The sequence below is a fragment of the Perognathus longimembris genome, chromosome 15 (assembly GCF_023159225.1).
Source record: "Perognathus longimembris pacificus isolate PPM17 chromosome 15, ASM2315922v1, whole genome shotgun sequence".
Taxonomy (NCBI): Eukaryota; Metazoa; Chordata; class Mammalia; order Rodentia; family Heteromyidae; genus Perognathus; species Perognathus longimembris.
In genome coordinates, this window is record NC_063175.1 from 22,646,591 (window position 1) to 22,663,718 (window position 17,128).

The following is a 17,128-nucleotide window of genomic DNA, read 5'->3' on the forward strand; positions in this document are numbered from 1 at the left end:
ACAGTATTGATTGATCTCATGATTTTAGGTAGTCCAGCAGCCTTCAGGAAGCCTCGCTAAACAAGTGACCAAAATTTCCCATCCCACAGCATTGACCATTCAGAAACCAGGACAGAAGAAGATGCCAGTGAACACCGTAATGCCTACTAGTAAGTTTTCTTCATGTACATACTGATCCATGCCATCATCCCACTTCTACTGGGTTTGGAGCATAGTAGAGTTTTACCCAAGCGTGTTGTAGTATGAGCAAAGAGACTTGATATTTTCAAATCTGTGCTTAAGAGAGGTCTAGAAGGACTACTTACTAATTCTTTGTACATATATACATATTTTCAGGGCTATGGGCAGCCTGACCCTAAAATGATTTTTTTTTTAATAGTCACTGCTCAGCCAGGTGCTGATGACTCATTTCTATAATCCTAGCTACTCAGGAGGCTTAGATATGAGTATTGCAGTTTGAAGTCAGACCAGACAAGAAAGGCTATGACACTCTTTATCTCCAATAAATTACTCAGAAAAGGCCAGAAGTGGTACAAGTGGTAGAGCACTAGTCTTGAGCAAGTGAAGCTCAGGGACAGAGCCCAATCCCTGAGTTCAAGTCCTGGCCAAAAAAAAAGAAGCAATTACTCATGATATCCTATATTTAGATAAAGAAAACCTAGTTAACTTGCTGTAACTTTCTTTTTAGAAGGTAGCTCTTTGTTTCTAGGAAGTCAGTTTTATACAGATAAGGTAGAAGTTTTATGTGTTTTTAAAATGTACCAATATGAATGTTACTTTAATTTTTCAGTGAAAAATGATGCTGATTCTACAGGTAATTTTGAGACCACATATAATAAAAATAAGGAAATCTTTATGATTTCTTTTTCAGGAAATACATTCATTGTCCAGTTTGAATTTAAGCATAGTTTTATGGAAGTTTGACATTTTCTTTGATTATTCTACATATAGTAACTATAGTCTTGAATTTTTCCTAATGTGACATGATTGGTTTCTTGTATTCTGTGTTTTTCTTTTCTTCTTTTTCTTCTTTTTTTTTATAGCTTCCATTTTAAAGCAAATTACTCTGCCTGGAAATAAAATTCTATCGCTTCAAGCATCTTCTAGTCAAAAAAACAAAATGAGAGAAAATGGGACCGTATGCTTCAGGTAAATAAGAAAAAAATGTTGAAACTGGGTCTGATTTAAGGAAATAATTTTTAAGAAAAAAACTAGAAGAAATCAGATACATTGATGTCTTTAAAATACTTTATTGAGTGTGACTTATAAACAGTAAAGTGCATAAATCTTAAGTGGTCTGCTTCATGTATTTTGGAAACCATGCTTATATAATCATAGTCCAAATCAAGATATTCAGCATATCCATCACCTTTATATATCTTTAAACTCAATTATCTTTTTTTTTAATTCAATTGATTTTATTTATTGTATTTCTGATATTTTAACATCTTTGTAAAGATCTAGATTTCTTTTTTTTTTCTCAAATTTTTATTATCAAACTGACGTACAGAGAGGTTACAGTATCATACGTTGGGCATTGGATACATTTCTTGTACTGTTTGTTGCCTTGTCCCTCATGCCCCCCTCCCTCCCCCCCTTTCCCTCCCCCCCCAGGTGTTCAGTTCACTTACACCAAACATAAACTCAATTATCTTTATCCCCTGTCTATGGCAGTTTCTGTTCTTATATCCATTACAATGGATCATTTTGGTCTGTTCTTGAACTTCACATAAATGGAATATTATAAGTAGATCCCCTTCAGTTTTTCTTTCTGTGGTTTCAGTTACTGCATTCAATAGTGTTCTGAAAATATTAAATGGAAAATTCTAGAAAAAAAATCATGTATGCTATTCTGAGTAGTATGATCAAGTATTTTGCCGTCATACTCAGAAAATGATCTTACCTTTTTTAGCATATCACTGATGAATCACTTAGTTGTCTTAGTTATTGAATTGGCTATTATAGTCATGTTCAGGTAACCCTTATGTGGTGGCTTAGTGCTACAATTACAATGCCTACATCATTGATTTTATTCCATCTTGTAGACATTCTGTTATCCTACATCCTCACAGGAAGAGTGAGCACAGGATGATAAAATATTTTGAGAGAATTTTAAAAAGCGCATTCATATAACACTTCAGTATATTGCTATAATTGTTCTGTTTTTATTATTCTTGCTAATCTCTTACAGTGCCTTATTAAAATTTTATTATTGGTTTGTCTTGTAGAGAAAATGTATACCTAGGAATTGCTGCAGAATCTCCTCTCAGATACCAAAATTCATTTATGGTCAACTTCCCTACATGAAATGCTATAGTATTTACATATAATCTGAGCACTTATATTGAAAATATATATTCAAATACATATTTTAAATTCCTCTCATAGTTTTTAAATATCCAGTATAGTTTAAATGATGTATAAATAGTTCTTCTACATTGTTTAGGGAATCATGACAAGATCAAAACTCTGTACATATTTAGCATGGACACAGTTTATTTTTGAGACAGAGTCTTACTGTGTTGCTCAGCCTGGCCTGGAACTCATAATCCTCTTGCTTTGGCTTCTCCAGTGCCTGGGGTATAGGCATGTTCTCCTAAAACCCAGCATCAGATGCAAATTTTTAGTGAAGATCAGTTAAATTATGGTTGATTTTTTTTTTTCCCTGTCTTGTGATACTCTAAATCCTTGCCCCTCCCAACCCCGCTTTTTTTTTCAGTACTAGGGATTTGTGTTGTTGTTGTTGTACTTAGGGATTAAACTCATGCTACCTCCTTTTTTATATACTTTTTAATATAAAACTGATGTACAGAGAGGTTACATTTTCATATGTTAGGCATTGGATACATTTCTTGTACTGTTTGTTACCTTGTCCCTCATACCTCCCTCCCCCCTCCCCCTTCCCCCCCTGAGGTGTTCAGTTCGCTTACACCATACAGTTTTGCAAGTATTGCTTTTGTTGTTGTTTCTCTTAATTTACCCTTTGTCTCTCAATTTTGGTATTCCCTCTCAATTTCTTAATTCTAATACCAGTATACACGGTTTCAAATATACTCAGATAAGATTACAGAGATAGTGTAGGTACAATCCAAGAAGGTGATACAAGAACATCATCAACAGTATAAACTACAGATCCACATGGGATGTTGAAAGTAGTTACAACTGTGATATAACAATCATTTCCATAAAATGGAGTTCATTTCACTTAGCATCATCTTATGTGATCATAAGGGTATAGCTATTGGGCTCTTGTGATCCTCTGCTGTGGCTTGCCTAATCCTGTGCTAATTATTCCCAATAAGGGAGACCATAGAGTCCATGTTTCTTTGGATCTGGCTCACTTCACTTAGTATAATTTTTTCCAAGTCCTTCCATTTCCTTACAAATGGGGCAATGTCATTCTTTCTGATAGAGGCATAAAATTCCATTGTGTATATGTACCACATTTTCCTGATCCATTTCCTGCTACCTCTTGAGACAGCCCTTTCATTTAAAAATTTTGTTTCTGAGATAAGATCTTGCTAACTTGGCCCAAGCTGGCTTTAAACTAGGAGTGCTCCTGTTTCTGCCTCCCACATAGCTGAGACAGGTATGTCCCACAGTCTGGAAGAACACAAATTACAAGTTTTGCCAATTTAAGTTACATGCCGAGGCACCATTTAATATCTTGGGGTCTGCTTAGTCTTCATTGATAGCATATGTCACCTTTCTGCTCACTATTAACTCTACTGAGGTCTTTATTCAATTTTACTTGCCACAGTCCTTGAGACAGCTTGGGGTGGGGCTATGAGGATGAGTTAAAGCTCCATAGGTTAAGAGAACTTATCACTTGGATTTTTGTTTTCATTTGTAGATAGTTTGAAGTTTAGTTTTTGTGTTCAGATTATGTTGAGGCTGAGGCTGTGGTTATTGTTTTGTCTTTATTTCAATATTTGCAATATTTGTAATCAAATATCCAAATATTTGATTATAGAGATCTAGGCAGTTACCACCTTCCAATTCAGTTACATAAGATTCTTTTGGAGGCTGGGAATATGGCCTAGTGGCAAGAGTGCTTGCCTCGTATACATGAAGCCCTAGGTTCAATTCCTCAGCACCACATATATAGAAAATGGCCAGAAATGGTGCTGTGGCTCAAGTGGCAGAGTGCTAGCCTTGAGCAAAAAAAAGCCAGGGAAAGTGCTCAGGCCCTGAGTCCAAGCCCCAGGACTGGCAACAACAGCAACAACAACAACAACAAAAGATTCTTTTGTTCTCTCCTCCAGCCAATCTGACATTAAACCTTAGGCGCTAGAAAAATCATTGCTTTTTGGTTTAAGATCTCCTTTTTTCTAGCCCATTTTTACTTGGGAATTTAGATAACTAATATTTCTTAATATAAGCACTTTAAACTATAATTTCCCCTAAAGTACTGCTTTATTATTCAACTGAATACATTTTTTATTTTGTTTATGTCAGAATATTTTATCTCTTTTTCTTTCATTTAAAGTGCAAATGTGGGAGGCTTTCTAGGTAGATATTTTTGGGACTTTTCTAATAATGTTATCAGAAAACACAATTTTACAGTTTAAATTATCTTAATCTTGTTGAGATTTCAGCATGGATGCTTGTGATGAATATCTTATGAGCATTTGGCAAAAATATATATTATTATTTATTTTAGAGGAGTAGGTTTTTTTTTTTTTTTAATATTGGGTTAAATGCCACTGAAGCTACCTTGACAGAATGTAGATATTATACATTCTGGTGCTTTAAAAAAATTTTTGGCCTTGTTTTGTTACTCAGACTGGGTGTTTTTGAAACAATCTAATTCTGATTGTGGATTTCCTTATTTTCCTGTTACTTCTGTTGATTTTTCTACACCTATTAAAATAGACTCTGTGTGTGTGTGTGTGTCGGTGTGTGTGTGTGTGTGTGTCGGTGTGTGTGTCGGTGTGTCCTGGGGCTTGAATTTAGGATTTGGACACTATTCCCTGATTTTTCACTTAAGGCTATGCTCTGTGACTTGAACCACAGCTTCACTTCTAGCTTTTTGCTGGCTAATTGGCTATAAGAGTCTCATGGATTTCCTGCACAGGCTGACTTTGAATATGATCCTCAGCTCAGATCATCTCAGCCTCCAGAATAGCTCCATTTTATAGACGGGAGCTACCAATGCCCAGATTCAAATAGACTTTTAAAAATAGTTGTTCTGTCCTATTACAGCCTTTTCTTTTTTTTTTTTTTGTTCTATGGTATAATTGTATATCTTTACCTCTATGTGAATGATTCTAATTATTTTAAAGTCAGTGCTTTTCTATTTTTTTTTTTTGGCAGTACTTGAGATAGGCACTAAGCCATTCTACCCTCTACCCCCTTTGCAGTGTGTGTGTGCGTGCGTGCGTGCGTGTGCGTGTGTGTGCTTACGCGCACACACATGTTAGTCACCAGGAACTCAGCTTTTTGCTAATTAGTTGTACATAAGTGTCACATGCTTTTTCTTCTTGGGTAGGCTTTTAACTGTGATTCTTAGAGATCAGCCTCTTAAGTAGCTAGGATTACAAGTATGATCAACAAACAGCCTCTGGCTGAATTAGTTATGTTTGAGGTAACAGACTTCCTTTATGGTCTGGCTGGCCTGAGCTGTGGTCTCCTATTTTTGCTTCCCTGTGTCACTTGGGATGATAGGTGTATGCATTGTGCTTTCCTGTAGCTAAGATAGTAGACATGTGTTACATCATACCTAGCCAATGGTTTAGATTGAACTGTGAGAACTTATTTTTTTCCCCAGCTGGCCCCAATCCAGTATTCCCCATCTCTGTCTCATAAATAGTTAGGATTACAGCTATTTAGGTGCCTGGATATTACCTTTTTTAATACTTAGATTACCTAGGAGTTTGGTTTACTTATTCAGTGTCAGAGGAGAATGCCAGAAAAAAATATAGGAGTTTTGAATTAATTCCCTTCAGAAAAAATTCATCTAGTGTCCTTGAGGGTCGCAGATGAGTTCTCACCTCTGTCTAATCTGAGAGTGGTAACCACTGTTTCAAAGTGAAATAACCTTTCCAAGCCTCCTTTGTAACTTTGGTTTTCCTACCTTTGGAGGTTTAGTCCCTTAAGGATTTCAGCTAACTTACAGTGCATCTTTTTTCTGGATTGTCAACCTCTATTTTCAGTTTCCTAGTTCACTAGTTCCCTGCTTGGCTTCTTTGATTTTTCTTCTGCAGTGCTTCAGTGGTAAATGCTTCCCATCTTTATAGATAGGATCAGACCCCACCCCGAAGCCATGGCATCCTTGAACTCCTACTTTCTGTCTTCATGAGGTTGCCTTATGCTCTATTGGCTTTTTTGCCTCTTAGCAGCTACTATCTCTGTGGCAGTTTAGTGTCTTGTTCCACATCAAGAATTAGCACATGCCCAAGGAAAAAGAACAAAATAGACAAAGTAGAGCTACCTCAGCAAGGTTCTCTGCTCACAGGACTGTGGCCCCTAAAAACCTGGCTCTGTTGGCAGCTTTCTGATGCTTGAAAATAGACTTAAAAATAGTTGTTTTGGTCGTATCAGCTTTTCATTGCTTAAAAAAAAAAAAGAAAGGTATTGATGTGCAAAGAGAAGCAGAAACCCTGAGGTAATTATTAATATATTTTTGTGCTCAAATATTTATTGGAGTTACTGTTTTGCAATTCACTTTCTGTATGTATGTGTATGTATGTATGTCTGTGTGTATATGTATGTATATGTGAAGATGGAGTCTAGCAAGCTTTTTTTGTTATTAAAATTAGTAATAATTTTATTTAATGATTTCTGTAGCACATATCTCAGTAGTATTTTGAATAGTTATTATCTTTGTGCAAATTACTTTTTTATGGTCTTTGTAAAAATATTTTATTGTCAAACTGATGTACAGAGAGGTTACAGTTTCATACGTTAGGCATTGGATACATTTCTGAGCCAAATATCAGCATCATAAGTGACTAGAATATGGGTATGAACCCAGCCTGTGTGATAGATTTTGACAAAGAGAACTTTTAATTTTTGTTTGTTTGTTTGTCCTGGAGCTTGGACTCAGGGCCTGAGCACTGTCCCTGGCTTCTTTTTGCTCAAGGCTAGCACTCTACCCCTTGAGCCACAGTGCCACTTCCGGCTTTTTCTGTTTAGGTGATGCTGAGGAATTGAACCCAGGGCTTCATGTATGCAGGGCATGCACTCTACCACTAAGCCACATTCCCAGCCCTGGAACTTTTAATTTTTAAGCGCCTGAATCTGGTAATTTATTTTATGGAAAGTACTACTTAGGACTTTAGAGATCTTTCAGAAAGCCATAAATGTAAGGACCTTTAGTGTCTGTCTTAAAAGTTTTTGTTTTTTTGTAGTGTCCGGATTTTATTGAGTAACTATATATCCATAGGCTGCAGCCTCTTTCCTCAGCCTCCTAGGTTCTGAGATTACTACTACCACTCCTAGATATCTTTACTTCCTGTCCTTTTCTTTGGCTATTTATCATTCCTCTTTCCTCTTCCTGGTTTCCTTGACTCTACCTCAGATTTCAGTTTCTTGAGTATCTGGGATTACAGGGTAAACCACAGGTGCCCAGCATATTGTTTGAAGGCATTTAGCATAGTATTTCATATTAAAAATAGTATATTCAAATTATAATGTGATCAGTTGTTAAAATATCATTATTTTTATGCTCTATATCATATCATTATTTTTATGCTCTATATCATGAATTCTTTCTTAAATCAAAAGTATCTTGGTTTTTTTATTTTTCACTTGGGCATGATGTTTAGAATTGACATAGAAGTTCCTTGAAAATTTTGTAGAGAGATTATGTGATTAGGTTAATTTGGGAGAGGAATTAACATTCATTATGTGAAAGACTCATCTACAATAGTTATATTTATTAGAATTCATTAAGGTAGATAACAGAAAAGGTGAAGAATAGTTGCATGTGCAGTATGGAAAATATGCATAGTCAGGAAAATTGGGAAGTCACCCCATTTTGGCAGATACTTTATGGTATTTAAGACCTCTTCTCCTTTGCATTCACATTCCTGTTCCCACTTGTAGTTATAGAAATGCAGTTTGCTGAACTCCGATCCTCAATCTTCAAATGGTTGTGTTCCTTTATGTTTTTAGAAGAGGTTTGCCTGGCCAAATAATGTAAAATAGCTTCAGACATGCCTGCTTTCAATTCATTTGTTCAAATTGTCTTATTTTTATGTTTATTTCCTACCTACTTTTACTATCTATGGGAGTTTATAATAACAGTTGACTATTATATGTTCATATTAAACATTCATATTTGTTGAAGTAATGAATTTTGAAAATGAGAACAAGTGGTTTTGCTTTCATTTAGTTGGCTTTTTTAAATCTTAAGAACAAGACTTCAGTGTTGACTTTTGTTAAATAAGAAAAAATAAATAGTACATGGCATTAGGCCTTGTTCTGACTAAACTGGATGAGGTTTAATAATATAGTGACACATGCTTGCTTTTTTAACCTCCTTAAAACTGTCTGGTTAACTTAATTTTTTGTTGTTTGTGAAATTTTTCACAAGAAAAACCCCGTTTTTACACTTACCAGTATAGTTGAATGGATATTGAATGCTATATAGTGTATAAACACCAGAGGGTGCCAGAGATTCACGTTTAAGTGCTTTGTATTATATGACCTCTGTTTCTTTAGCTAGCCATATTTAAAGTGAATGGGTATTTGGTGATGATAAGGAATTTGTGTACATTTTGATGCGGTAATAACTTATGATTGGGTTTTAAAAATCCTTATATATTTATATATAATAAAATATGAATAATTCATGTATGTTTTTTTCTGGGAGTACATGTATCTTAACAGCTAGGAATTTTATCTTTTTTTTTTTTTACTTTAAATGACACTTTTAGAAAGAATATAAGTCTAGGCACTGGTAACTCACAGTACAGTCCTTGTAACTTAGAAAGTGAGATCTGAGGATCTCAGTTCAAAGCTAGCTTGGCTAGTCAAATCTGAAAGGATCTTATTTCTGATTAACCAACAAAAAATGGAAGTGGAGGTGTTTAGTTTAAATCAAATGCAGAGTACTAGTCTTAGGGTGAAAAATCTAATAAGCAAGTGACTTCAAGCCACAGTACCAGTATACACACAGGTACAAATAATATTGGGATATAGGGAGTCTTTTCCTCCCATATCCTGCATGGAGAATAGGAAATGTTTCTGTCTTTTTTCTATTTCTTCTTACTGTCTGCTTTTATTGTAAAATAAATATTTACTAAAACTTTCATACATATACAAACAAAAATACATGATGAGGTTACATGCTATTTATGTTATCATGCCACCAGGTTTAATGTCTGGTTTTTAATATTACAGGAAGCAGATTGTGAAAAGAGGCATGTTAGCCATGCCCAATAGTGTTAGTGAAAAGATCTTAAGCTAGCTCTTCATGGAAGGTAGGGTGCTGAACATTCCACCCAGGTGAATTGCATGAGTACAGACTTGGAGATGAGATATAAAATGTTTCAAAGTTTTGAATTACATTCTGTTATAATAACATGATGTTATTATATTATACTATCATAAAAAAATTCTATTTATACTTGTGCATAACAAGGAGAGACCTTACAGGAAGGTTCTTACAGAAAGAAAAGGTTACATGAGCTGTTGAAAGAGTCTTCTTTTTACTTTGTGATCATGAACATTTTTAAGAAGAATCAGGCTGGGAAAGTGGCTTAGTGGTATAATGCTTGCCTTGAATTCATGAGGAACTGGGTTCAATTCTTTTTTTTTTTTTTTGGCCAGTCCTGGGGCTTGGACTCAGGGCCTGAGCACTGTCCCTGGCTTCTTTTTGCTCAAGGCTAGCACTCTGCCGCTTGAGCCACAGCGCCACTTCTGGCCATTTTCTGTATATGTGGTGCTGGGGAATCGAACCCAGGGCCTCATGTATATGAGGCAGGCACTCTTGCCACTAGGCCATATCCCCAGCCCTTTTTTTTTTTTGTATATATGTGGTGCCGAGGTACCGAACCCAGGGCTTCATGTATACAAGGCAAGCACTCTTGCCACTAGGCCATATTCCCAGCTGGGTTAAATTCTTCAGTACCACATAAACAATAAATATTTGAAAAATCACTCTTACTCTTTGGGCTGGGATGTGGCTCATTGGCAAAGCACTTGCCTAGCAAGTGCAACATCCTGAGTTCGATCCCTAGTGTCAGAAAAGAAAAAACAAACAAACCAAAAATACAGTTAAAAGTCTCAAACAAACAAAAAAACCTTTGAAGTGGAGCTGAGCGCTAACCTTGAGCAAAAGAGCTCTGAGACAGCACTCGGGCCCTGAGTTCGAGCATTATGATTGACAAAAAATAAAGGCTCAAAGCCAAAAGATAAGATAAATAATGTCTCAAGACACATTCTTGCTCTTAGTGTTGAATTGACTGCTTTTCTGATAGAAGATTTTTACTTGAAAGAACAGCTGGTAGACAAACTGGATACATTGTTTTGGAAATTTGACAATTTTTATGAAAATAAATGACAATGAGCCTGATACTTCAACCAAAAAAAAAACAACTAACAAATGAAAAAGTTTGAGATTTCCAACAAAAATTCAGATTTTGAAAAATGTGTATCCTGCCATTAATTTGATAGTTTCTCCATACTTAAATTTTCACATCTGATTGGTAGACATACTAACATGATTTTTAGATGGTGCATAATGTTTAAATTAGAAAGATGAGTATTAACTCAGTGAGCTGATTACTTTCCAAATTAGTAATGAATGATGTTATAAAACTGTGCATAGGTAAAAGGTTCAAAGTGTATAATTTGCAACAGTAGAAGATGACACTGCTATTATTTCTTCTTTCTTTTCTTTCCCTCCCGCCTTTCCTCCCTCCCTTTCTTCCTTCCTTCCTTTTTCCTTTTCTCTCCCTCTCTCTCTCGCTCTCGCTCTCTCTTACTCGCTCTCTTTTCTTTTTGGTGGTATTGAGATTTGAACCAGGGGCTTTATGCTTGTTAGGCAGGTGCTGTAGCACTTGAGCAATGCAGTGCTCCTGCCCCAACCCTTTTTGCTCTGTTTTTCAGATAAAAATCTCACTTTTTAAAAAAACCTAGAACGATTCTCTGACCCTATTCTTGTTATTTCCTTTGTGTGGTCGGAATTATAGACATGAGTCCCCTCACCCAGCTTTTACTGTTAAGCTTCCTGTCTCACTAACTCTTTGCCCTGACTGGCTTTGAGCTGAGAACCTCCTGATCTCTATCTTTCCAATACAGGATGGTATTATAATCATGAGCGACCATGCCTAGCACAGTGTTATCTAATCATTATTTTTTTAAAATTTTGTTGGTTTTCATAAAAATGTTACTTACATTAACATAGTCTACTTGTTTTAATTTTTAACAGGTGATACCATTTTTTTTACTGTCTAATATAGTTGAATGATTAATGGTTTTATCGTACATATGGTTTTATTCTCACTTTACTAATAGGAGGACCGATAAGTAGGGATGGGAAGAAAGTTACCACAGTCATCTTATTAATAATTGTCAGTAGAGATTGAAACCTTGGCCTCTCTAACTGTAGAGTTGTATTTTAACTTTTTATTTTTCTAAGTGTGTGCCATGTTACCTTTGTATGCTTTTTAAAAAAAATCTTAGAAATCTGGACTCCTTTACAGGCCTTATAGAAGAGAATCATGAGTGCTCTGTTGCATGGGTATGGTGGTAAATACTGCATGTTAAATATATCTTCTGTTTAGTTCTTCAGAACAGTAAAATGTGAGAAATACTGAAATATGCTCAATTACATTTTAATTAATAAGAAAGCTGGTGGGGATTTTCCATGAGGAGAATATGTCATAGAAGAGGGACAAAGGTTCCCATATGAGAGTATAGACATACCCTGGTAAAGGAGAGGGGTTTTGCCCAAGAGAATTGAAAAGAATATGAATATACCTTGTTAGATAAGCAATTCATAATTTAAGGAACAGTTTTGGTTTTCTTAAAAGTTGTTTCATTTTTAAATTTTATTGTTAATTTTAATTTCCATGTTTCTAGGCAGTTAACCTACCACTTGAGCTATGCCTCCTTCCCTGTCTTTTTTTTTTTTTCTTCTTCTTCTTAACTCTAGTTATTTTTGAGAGTCTTATGTTTTTATCCAGGACCAGCCTCAGATCCTGATCTTTCTGCCTACTTTAATGTAACTAGGATTGCATGCATACACCACCATGCCAAGTTTATTTGATCATTCTTTTTTTTTTTCCTTTTTAAATTCAAGCTAGTTTTAACCCACAATACTCCCATCTCTGCGTCTTGAATAGCTGAGATTTTAGGCATACATTGCCAAGCTTAGATTATTTCTTATTATATTTTTTTAGACAGGTGTTGGCTCTGTTGTCCATAGTAGTTTTGAAATTCAGTACTCAAATGACCTAATTACCTCAGCCGCCTGGGTAGCTGGAACAGTGGTTATGTGCCACTGTGCATGGTTGATTTTGTTTGTATTTTTAAAAAACATATTGTGTAGGTGACCAGGTAATATCATAAGCATTATCACACACTGTTGCCCAGTGCTCAAACAGGGCATGCAGTGAGAAAAATTAAGGTTCTTCCTAATTTTTTCTGTTTAGTACCTGGGCTATTAATACCCTTTTGTGTATCTGTAGGGTTTTTTCTTCTTATTTCTCACTACAGTTGTGCTTTATTTATTGATGATACATGACAAAGTTGGGCTCCTAGAAACAGTATTCTCAGCCCATATGCTAATATACTATACATATACATGTATAAAGGGAATTCTCAGTTTTTACTACTTTCCAACCTTAGAGATTGTCCCATGTCAGTACATTTTCAGTGTGATTTAATGTTTCTAACAAGTTTTATTATTTTTATTGATGATTTCCATTATTTTCTGTACTTGTAAAATAAAACTGTAATGACAGTAACTTCATAATTTCTAGAAAGAATGATTTATTCACTTGAAATCATGCTAAATATATCTTCATGTGAGTTATATTAATAAATTATACTCTGAATAACAAAGATTAAGACAGCATTTTTCCATGTTAACTTTAAAAACTTTGACAGTCTAAAAGGGAAAAGATTAATCTTGTATTCCTCATGTGAACAGAGTATAACATCTTGAGTTATTTTTATTTTCTCTAACTGAAGATTCATAATGCCTTGTCTATTTTTCCTTAGGATCTTGGGTCTTTTCTCTATTTATAAGAGCTCTTTTTATTTTGAGGTACAGTTGATCCCTAACTTATGATGGTTCCATTGAATGATACACTTTTTTACTTTATTTATGATACTGTCAAAACAATATGCATTCAGTCAAAACCACACTGTGGATGTGATGTAATACTCTTCTTGTGGTACAGGGCAGCCCCCAGCCACAACTCCCAGACAGCTATGAGGTTATAAGGTAAACTGATACTCTCTGTCGTTAATGTAGCTAAGCATTTTGGGGATAAAGGGATTTAATATGTTACATGAACTGTTCAGTACTTTATTATTATATTTTGCATTATATGATTTTTGCCCAATTGTAGGCTATTTAAAGTGTTCTAAGCATGTTTAAGATGGGCTAGGCCAAACTGTGTTTTTAGCGAATACTTTAAACTTACAGAAGAGGTTTTCTGTTTGTTTGTTTGTTTGAAATATAACTCCATTGTAAGTTGATAGCATCTGTAATTCCTTTCCAGGTAGTATGAGTTGCTTCCTACAATCTTCAGTCTAAGAGTAAGGACTGTTGTTCTTATTTTACTGATGAGGTAATTTCTTAACTGTTCTCTGTGACTTAGATAATAGCGTAGAAGAGTCAGGATTCCAAGGAAGGCAGTTTGACTCAGTACCTTCATTTTTGTTCTTGGCTTCTTAGTGCCTTGTAATAAATAATCAGCACATTCTTTAAAAATTTTTATTGTAAAGATGATGCACAGAGGGGTGTTACAGTGCATAAGTCAGGTATCAAGTACATTTGAATAGTGTCACCTCTTCCCTCATTTTCTCCCAGTTTTTTCCCTCCCAACCCCCCTCCTCCACAAGTTGTATGGTTCATTTTCAACACAGTGTCCCAGTGAGTATCACTGCTGAATTAGTTCACCCTTTGACCCCCCCCCATTTCTGTGGTTCATCTTACCCTCCCAAATCAGATAAACTTAGACACAAAAGGTACAGAAATAAAAAAAATAGCAACAAAAGGGGAAAATCAGAAAACCCCCTTATTTCCATTTCTTAGGGCTCATTTTGCTAAGCATCATTTTATATGGTCATGTACATATAGCTAAAAAGTCCTTGTGATCCTCTCCTAAGAATATTCTCCTTTGATCTCACTGTGTGAATGTTTAGTCTTGTTTGATTTATCATGTTCAAGTGTTAACAGTTTGTCTTTTACTATCCATTGGGTTTACTTGTAGATTTATAGGCACATTCTAATTATTACAAATGAAAGAAACCATGCTACCTATGTTTCTTTGGGTCTGGCTTACTTCACTTAATTTAATTTTTTAAGTCTTTCCATTTCCTTATGAATGCTGAATATCACTTTCTGATGGAAGCATAAAATTCCATTGTGTGTATATATAACACATTTTGTTGATCTGTTTTTCCATGGAGGGGCATCTGAAATCATACCATATCTTGGTTATGGTAAACAATGCTGCAGTGAACATGTTGTGCAGGGAGCTTGAGTATGGTCTCGTTTGTGGATAAATGCCCAGCAGTGGAATTGCTCAATCATAGAACAGCTGTATGTTTAGTCTTTTGAGGAACCTCCATAGTGCTTTACTGAGTGATTGAACAAGTTTACGTTCCCAGCAACAGTATAGTAGCATTCCCTTTAGCCACATCCCCACCAGCAACTGTTATTGTTAGTTTTCTTGATAAATGGCCATTCTAACAGGTGAGATGCATTTTGTTTTTATGGCCAGAGATGTTGAACATCTCTTTATGTGTGTATTGGCCATTCTTCTTCTGAGAAATCTCTCTTTAAGTCATTAATCCATTTACTAATTTGCTTATTGCTTGTTTAAGGATTTGTTTTTTGGGGGTTAATTTTTTGAGCACTAAGTATATTTTAGATATGAGGCCCTTGTCTGATGCATTCTTTTGAATATAAAGAGCTTCCTTCAATGTTTTACATACAGTTTATATGCTATTAGGAACATGGATGATTAAGTTAGACATATTATTGGAGTTTAAGGCAGAATGCATGAAGCCCAGGGTTCAATTCCTCAGTACCACATACACCAAAAAATCCAGATGTGGTAGAGTGTTAGCCTTGAGGAAAAGAAGCTCAGGGACAGTGCTCAAACCCTGAGTTCAAGCCCCAGGACTAGCAAAAAACAAAACCAAAAAACTACTACACATGCGCGCGCGCGCACACACACACACACACACACACAGAGTGAGATTTACTGTACAAAGACAAAAAATGTGTTTTCAGATGCCTGAATGTAATAGCAATTGAAGGAAGAAGTGATTTAAAAGCGTAAAAACAAATTAAGATCTGAAGTAGAGTTGGTAGTCGTTTGGCTAAAAGATGAGGAAGTATAGTGTGTTGAAGGACTAGCAAAGCAAGGCCTGAACAGAGGCTAAAGTCAGTATAATTTAGTGAGAGGAGGAAAAGGAAAGAACTAAGGTCCTTATCTGAAAGACTGAATGTCAGATTGACTTTATGGGAATATAAGCATTATTTGAATAAGAAAAGAATGTGAATTGATATAATTCAGAAGTCAGTGCTATTGCAGATCATGAAGGTGGAAGTGATATAAAAGGCAGGTACGAGCTGTGGCTTACTTTATACAAAGCAAAAATTACTAAACTGGTTACATTATAAATAGGTAATATTCCTTTAATTTTCACTTTGGTCTATATTTCACTTCACAGGATCTTGAATTGAAGGCTTTATTTGTTGAATCACTTTTTTAAAGTGATTTTCAGAGCATATTTTAAAACAAGAAATTACTCTCATCAGAAGTCACTGCACCAAGCTTAAAGACTAGTTAATTAAATAAAATCAAACCAGAATTACAAATATCTTTAACTATCATAACATTCATTACTGTTTTACCTATCTTAACTTCATTGGCAATGCCACTAGACAGGTGTTTTTTTCCCTTTACTTTTCTGCAACCAACCTCATTTCCTAAAGGAAATTTCAAATGATTTGGGTGCTCTTTACTGTGACACCTTTTCTTCCCTCAGTAGGGTCCTCTGCTCTTGCTTTCATCTGTAACCATGGTAACAGGCATCTGTACTAGAGGGAACTGTGTTCAGCTTGGGGCCAGGTAGAAGGAAGGCTGGCAGGCGAAAATAAATCTTTTGGGGCTATTAGTTCCCTGTTTATTTGCAGGGAGAGGCTGCAGGATTCTAAAAGACCTGGGAGTGTCTCCTCATTGACTGAATTTCCATTTTAGCACTATATGTTTTAGGTGCTTTTTATACTTGACAATGTTCTCTCTAGTCATTATGTAAGATCTCATAAGAAGCTGGACAGGAACCAGAAGAGGCTGTTTACTAGGGCTAGTGTATCCACACACAGCTGACCTAAGTCCTTTGTGTTTATTGTGTGTGTATGAGTCATGAGTTACCTTTAATAACTCCAATTTTATTTTTAAGAGAAGGTTGTATTTCATCTTTTTTTTTCTGGTACTAGGGCTTGAACTCAGGGCCTGAGCACTGTCCCTGAGTTTTTTGTGTTCAAGGATAGCACTTTACCACTTGAGCCACAGCATCACTCCCAGCTTTTTCTGAGTAGTTTATTGGATATAAGAGTCTCTCGGACTTTTCTGCACAGGCTGACTTCAAGCCATTTTGCTCAAGATCTCAGCCTCCTGAGTAGTTAGGATTACAGGCATGAGCCACCAGCTGAGGCTCTATTTGCTTTTTTAAAATTCAATTTAAAATTTTGTTGTTCTGAGGATTGACCACAAGGCCTTCTGCATGATAGGCAAGCATTCTACCACATAGCCATTTCTTAGCCTTCTTAGCCTTTATAAATGCTTTTTGTTTGTTTGTTGTTTTGTTTTTCTGGTGTGGGTCCTGGGGCTTGAACTAAGAGCCTGAGTGCCATTCCAGATTTTTTTTTTTTTTCACTTGAGCTACAGTTTTACTTCTACCTTTTTCGGTGGTTAATGAAGATAAGAAT

General features: G+C 35.6%; 1 protein-coding gene across 1 annotated transcript in view; it reads left to right on the plus strand.

Moving 5' to 3' along the window:
• The window catches only part of Taf4b (TATA-box binding protein associated factor 4b), an 87,444-nt gene that overhangs the window by 24,806 nt on the left and 45,510 nt on the right, over positions 1 to 17,128 (plus strand). The window contains exons 8-9 of the mRNA XM_048363520.1: positions 29 to 149; positions 1,044 to 1,149. Coding sequence (XP_048219477.1) covers positions 29 to 149; positions 1,044 to 1,149 — 227 coding nt within the window. The remainder of the gene's footprint in view (positions 1 to 28; positions 150 to 1,043; positions 1,150 to 17,128) is intronic.